Source organism: Aulonocara stuartgranti, assembly GCF_965226115.1.
Source record: "Aulonocara stuartgranti genome assembly, chromosome: 15".
In the NCBI taxonomy this organism is placed as follows: domain Eukaryota; kingdom Metazoa; phylum Chordata; class Actinopteri; order Cichliformes; family Cichlidae; genus Aulonocara; species Aulonocara stuartgranti.
In genome coordinates, this window is record NC_138951.1 from 27,182,365 (window position 1) to 27,188,727 (window position 6,363).

A 6,363-nucleotide genomic window follows, 5' to 3' on the forward strand; every position below is an offset into this window, starting at 1 on the left:
TGGACGGAGTGATTTATCCTTCTTTTCCACAAAAAAGAAGCCGGCGGCCACTGGAAAGGAGGATGGGCGGATGATACCTGCAGCTAATGACTCGTGGATGTACTTTTCCATGGACTCTCTTTCTGGTCTGGAGATGTTGAATAGCCGGCTAGAGGGAAGCGGAGCACCAGGTAGAAGGTCGATAGCGCAGTCATAAGGCCTGTGGGGTGGTAAGGACGACGCTTTGTCTTTACTGAAAACTTCCTGGAGGTCATGGTACTCAGGTGGGACGAGTGTGAGGTCAACCGGATCAACGCCCGAGGTGTTAGTGTCAGGGGCACCCGGCGGTAGGGCAGACTTGAGGCAGTGGGCTAGACAAAAAGGGCTCCAACTAGCGATTTTACTTCCAGACCAGTCTATATGAGGGTTGTGTTTCTGTAGCCAGGGGTAGCCTAGGATGAGTGGTGAATCAGGAGAAGAGAAGGTGAATAAGGTAATGGCTTCATGGTGGTTTCCAGAGGTGACGAGGGTTACGGGGCCAGCCTGATGGGTTATCTGAGAGAATATTTGATCGTTTAATGCGGTAACAGGGATGGGAGGATCGAGAGTCTTGAGTGGCAAATGAAGGCGTCTAGCGAGAGCTAAATCTATTAAATTTTGCTCTGCTCCGGAATCAACGAGAGCATGGAGGGGGTGAGAAACCTTATTTAGACACAGGGTGACTGGTAGAATTAACCGGGGTTTGGAACTGAAAGAGGATCCGCCCACCTGTATCCCCGAAATTACCGGCGGGCGGAGCCTTTTGGCCAAACCGAACACTGCGCTAACCTATGCTCCACTGAGCCACAGTAAAAACACGCGCCCGACCGAAGCCGTCGTTCTCGCTCCTCTGGTGTGAGACGAGAGCGGCCGATTAGCATAGGCTCCGGAGCGGCGTCCGTTTCCACGGAAACGGGAGCGGATGTTGACACCGGACGTGACGGTGGAGGAAGTGAAAACGTACGAGGCGCAGGTTTACGATGTTTCTGGTTCTTTTCTGCCTCCCTTTCCCTCAGGCGATTATCTATCCGAAGGGAAAGGGAGACCAAGTCTTCAAAGGATTCGGGCTCATCGCGGGAAGCGAGCTGGTCTTTGAGCTCGTCGTTTAAGGCGCGACGGAACACTCCCCGAAGGGCATGATCGGGCCAATTGGCCTCGGCGGCTGCGGTACGGAAGTCGATAATGAACTCCGCGACACTCCGGCTCCCCTGTTGCAACCCGAGCAACCTTTCATCAGAACTACCCTCCGATACTGGGTGAGTAAAGGTCTTTTTAAACTCGCACAGAAAATCATCAAACGAGCAGGTTGGGAGCGGGTGAGCCGACAGGTACGCCTCGGCCCATAACAGCGCCTTGCCCTGTAGCTTAGCCACCAGATATGCTACCCGAGCTGATTCGCTAGTAAATGAACGGGGTGAATGCGTGAACGCGAGAGAACATTTCAGTAGAAAGGCCGTACAGCGGCCCCGCTCCCCAGAGTACGGCTCGGGTTCTGGGAATGCAGCATCGCGAAACACGGAGCCCGAAGGGGTCGGAGCTGGGGAAGACTGGGGAGGTTCTGCCACGGGCGCAGGGGACGCGGAGGATGGGCCTGGAGGAGGGGAAAGAGCCGACTGAATCTCCTGCAGGGAAGCTAAGATCCTAGCCTGGGTCTCGCCTATGGCTTGACACCGGGTGTCGAGAACCTGCAACGCTTGCTCATGAGCCCCTAAAATGGCTCCCTGCTTGGAGACTGCTGCACGTACTGGGTCTGCTGAGTCCATTTGTTGGCCAGTTCGTACTGTCACGACGACGGATGGCCGGTACTGAATAGGACTCAGGTGCAGAAACCCAGAGCGGAGACAGTAGATGATTTAATAGTTTATTACGGTTAAGTGCAAGGGGAACAAAAAAAGGGAAACGTGGCAAAGACAGAAAATGACGAGACGTGGAGCCTTGGTGTGGCGTGCCCAGGGGAACGTGGCTAGGGCGAGGGAACGAGGCCTGAGAAGTGGAACGGAGCTGAGTGGGGAACAGTCACACTGAGGGGAGAGGATATAGGAGTTAGGCAGGTAGTGCAGGCAGCTCAGAAGTGGCCAGTATAAGAGCAGCAATTCTTACTTGCAGTTAGGGACCTGGAGTGTTTGAGAGGGGGATGATGAAGATCCAGGGGAGGCTGAGTGGCGTGGAAAGGCTGACCTGAGATCCGGGGCTCCAGATGGAGTGTGATGGCAGGAGGGCAGGCAGGTGAGGCACAGAGGGATTTCCAAAATGATCACTAGGTATTCCGAGTCCGGAGGTGGAGTGAGCCAGGGTGGGTACAGCAACTGTAGCACAAAAGAGTCTTTGTTAGTAAGATGAATCACAGCGAGAATTTGAAACACAAGACCTGTTACCAACATGGGTTGATGACGAACTGGCAGTGAGTGAACATCGATGTGTGGTTTAAATCCCTCTGGCTTGATAGCCTGCAATAGGCTCCAGGTGTGCAGGAGCTGGAGTTGGCCCTGCCCAGGGGCGGATCCCAGGTCAGTTCAGGAGCCTAATGGAAACTCCAGCCACCCACCGTAGACCATGACAATAAAAGCATTTAGGGTTATTTACACTCCCACCAAAATTATGAATAATTGGTTTACATAAGAACCACAATGAATAATTTTCCCCAACAAAATAACTCATGTAGAAGTTACCTTAAGAACTTTCTAACAATACATGTTTTTCAAATCAAATCAAATCAAATCACTTTTATTGTCACATCACATGTGCAGGTAAATTGGTACAGTACATGTGAGTGAAATTCTTGTGTGCGAGCTTCACAAGCAACAGAGTTGTGCAAAATACAATAATGTAAACAAGCAAAATACAAGAATGGCTACATCTGAAACTAATAAATATATGTACAATATATAATAGTATATGCATTCCTGGATGTGTATACTAAATATTTTTCTACATATGTGTGTGTGTGTGTGTGTGTGTGTGTGTGTGTACACATATTTTACAAATTAAATAGAGTAAACAATAAATAAAATATATAAAAATATACAGAGTTGAGACATGTGCAAAACAGTGGCATTACTGTACAGTATGGAGTGCATAATGTTGAAGTTCCAGTAGTGGAGGTGAGGTGTCTATGACGTGTTCAGCAGTCTGATGGCCTGGTGGAAGAAGCTGTCTCTCAGTCTGCTGGTACGGGACCGGATGCTGCAGAACCTCCTTCTGATGGAAGTAGTCTGAACAGTTTATGGCTGGGGTGACTGGAGTCCTTGATGATCCTCCCCGCTTTCCTCAGGCACCGCTTCCTGTAGATGTCTTGGAGGGAGGGAAGCTCACCTCCAATTATCCGTTCAGAGCACCGCACTACTCGCTGGAGAGCTTTGCAGTTGTAGGCGGTGCTGTTGCCATACCAGGTGGTGATGCATCCAGTGAGGATGCTCTCAATGGCACAGTGATAGAAGGTCCTGAGGATGCGGGGGTTCATGCCGAATCTTTTCAGTCTCCTGAGAAAGAAGAGGCGCTGCTGCGCCTTCTTCACTGTTTTGTTTGTGTGTACTGACCACGTAAGATCCTCAGCCAGATGTACACCAAGGAACCGGAAGCTGCTCACTCTCTCCACAGCAGCGCCGTTGATGGTGATGGGGGTGTGTACTTCTCTGCACCTCCGGAAGTCCACTATCAACTCCTTTGTCTTTGCGACGTTGAGGGTGAGATGGTTGTCTTGACACCAGTGGGTCAGGGCGCTGACCTCCTCCCTGTAGGCCGTCTCATCACCGTTGGTGATAAGACCCACCACTGTAGTGTCGTCCGCAAACTTCACAATGATGTTGGAGTTGTTAGTGGCTGTGCAGTCGTAGGTGTAGAGTGAGTATAGGAGAGGGCTCAGTACACACCCCTGTGGAGCACCAGTGTTCAGTGTGATGGGGGATGAGGTGATGCTGCCCAGTCTGACCACTTGGCGTCTGTCAGACAGGAAGCTAAGGATCCAGCTGCAGAGGGAGCTGCTCAGTCCTAGATCCTGCAGTTTCCTGTCCAGCTTCGAGGGAACGATGGTATTGAATGCTGAGCTGTAATCTACAAACAGCATTCACACATACGTGTCTCTCTTCTCCAGGTGTGACAGGGCAGTATGTAGTGTCAGGGCTATGGCATCATCAGTGGACCTGTTGTGGCGATATGCAAACTGTAGAGGGTCCAGTGAGTCGGGTAGTGCAGAGCGGATGAAGTCCCTGACCAGCTTCTCGAAGCATTTGCTCACGATGGGGGTCAGGGCTACAGGTCGCCAGTCGTTCAATGAGGAGATGGTGGAGGATTTGGGTACAGGGACGATGGTGGCCATTTTGAAGCAGGCTGGGACTACACACAGAGAGAGGGAAAGGTTGAAGATGTGTGTGAACACTCCAGCCAGCTGAGCTGCGCATGACTTGAGGACGCGGCCGCGAATCCCGTCCGGACCAGTAGCTTTGCGTGCGTTCACCTTCTTGAAGCAGTTCCGCACATCCTCCTCAGACACAGTGTGCGCACTGACGTCATCCGCGGTGCGCACACTGTCCGGTCTCATGGTGTTCGCTGTGTCGAATCTAGCGTAGAATACGTTTAGATCCTCACACAGAGAGGCCGTGGTCTGCGGTGTGCTGGGTTTCCCTCTAAAGTCTGTGATCGTGTTTAGTCCCTGCCACATACTCCGAGGGTTGTCAAACTGTTGCTCCACCCTGTCCCTGTACTCACGTTTGGCTGCTTTGATCGTCTTCCGGAGTTGGTAATGTGCGTGTTTGTAGTCCGATGTGTTCGCGGAGGCAAAGGCGGTGCTCCGTGCCGCCAGTGCCGCGCGAACATCTCCGTTAATCCAGGGTTTTTGGTTTGGGAAGGATTTAACTGTTCTGGATGGGACGACATCTTCCACGCATTTCCTGATAAATCCGCAGACTGAGTCTGTGTATTCATCAATGTCCCTAGCAGCCACGTGAAACATTTCCCAGTCCGCGTGATCAAAACAGTCCCGCAGCGCAGACTCCGATTGGTCCGTCCAACAGTGCACCGCCCTCAGGGTTGGAGCTTCCTGTTTCAGCTTCTGCCTGTAGGCGGGCAGGAGCAGGATGGAGCGGTGATCTGATTGGCCGAATGGGGCGCGGGGGAGGGCTTTATACGCATCCCGGAAAGAGGCGTAGCAGTGGTCAAGTAGCCGATTTCCACGAGTGTTAAAGTGGATGTGTTGGTGGAGTTTGGGTGAGACTTTCTTCAGGTTTCCCTTATTAAAGTCCCCGGTCGTGATAAACGCTGCCTCTGGGTGTGCGGTTTCCTCACTGCTGATCGCGCTGTACAGTTCCCTGAGTGCTCGGTCAGTGTTGGCTTGTGGGGGAATGTAAACAGCCGTAATAATCACTGCTGTAAATTCCCTCGGTAGCCAGAATGGCCGGCACTTAATCATCAGGTACTCCAGTGAGTCCGGTGAGCAGAAGGATTTGACCGGGTGCACGTTCGCATAATCACACCAGCTGTTGTTGATCATGAAACACACACCACCGCCTCTGCTTTTCCCAGTAAGATCCTGTGACCTGTCCGCGCGATGCACGGAGAACCCCGGTAGTTGTATTGCGGAGTCCGGTACCTTGTCCGATAGCCAGGTTTCTGTGAGGCAGATCATGCAGCAGTCCCGCATCTCTCGCTGGAATGAGATCCGTGCCCAAAGCTCGCACAGCTTGTTCTCCAGAGACTGCACATTAGCCAGTAATAAACTGGGTAACAGTGGTCTGTTAGTGCGCCGTCTCAGTCGAACCAGAACGCCAGATCTTCTCCCTCTGCGTCGGCGTTTGCGGCCTCAATTCAATTCAATTCTTTATTTATTTGTCACATGTAGTTATAACTAGTACAACACACAGTGAAATGTTTTTTCCGGCTAAAAAGTACTCCCCCCCGACTGTGCATCTTACTAAACTTATAATAAAAAATATCTATATAAAAGTATAAAAATGTATAATATCGTGCAAAATATTACGCTGTAATAGTTAAGAGCTATAGTGTACGTATTTACATAAATACAGATGTATATGATAAAATACAAATAAAAATAAGGATAAAACTCAAAGGAAAATTATATACTGTGTATGGAATTGTCCATCATGTTGTCCGATTTGTGTTTTGATTGAGGAGTCTCACTCTTTGTGAGTAAAAACTCCTCCTGAACCTTTCAGTTCTTGTTTTCAGGCTACAGAGGCGTTTCTCTGACCTCAGTGGCCTGAACAGTTTGTAAGCGGGATGGCTGGAGTCGTTAGTGATCCTGATGGCCCGGGATCTGCACCTTTCAGCGTAGATGTCCTGCAGTGTTGGTAAAGATGTTCCCATAGTGCGTTCAGCTGTGCGCACGACCCT

General features: G+C 50.8%; 1 protein-coding gene across 2 annotated transcripts; it reads right to left on the reverse strand.

Moving 5' to 3' along the window:
• Positions 1-797: 797 nt before the first annotated feature.
• On the reverse strand, positions 798-6,136 carry LOC309688783 (uncharacterized protein). Of its 2 annotated transcripts, XM_082504734.1 has the most exons (3): positions 2,398-6,136; positions 2,119-2,324; positions 798-2,039 (listed from the first exon to the last, which is right to left on the reverse strand). In XM_082504734.1, exon 1 carries the CDS (start codon positions 5,651-5,653, stop codon positions 4,082-4,084), a length of 1,572 nt encoding a protein of 523 aa, XP_082360860.1. In that variant the 5' UTR covers positions 5,654-6,136; the 3' UTR covers positions 798-2,039; positions 2,119-2,324; positions 2,398-4,081. The 2 variants fall into 2 exon arrangements, with proteins under 2 accessions (XP_082360860.1, XP_082360859.1); XM_082504733.1 differs by having other exon boundaries at positions 1,790-2,039; positions 2,119-6,136.
• Between the last annotated feature and the right edge of the window lie 227 nt (positions 6,137-6,363).

What these genes read in the sequence shown, in the direction of transcription:
- LOC309688783 (XM_082504734.1), bottom strand. Translation starts at nt 5,653, where the DNA reads ATGCGGGACTGCTGCATGATCTGCCTCACAGAAACCTGGCTATCGGAC.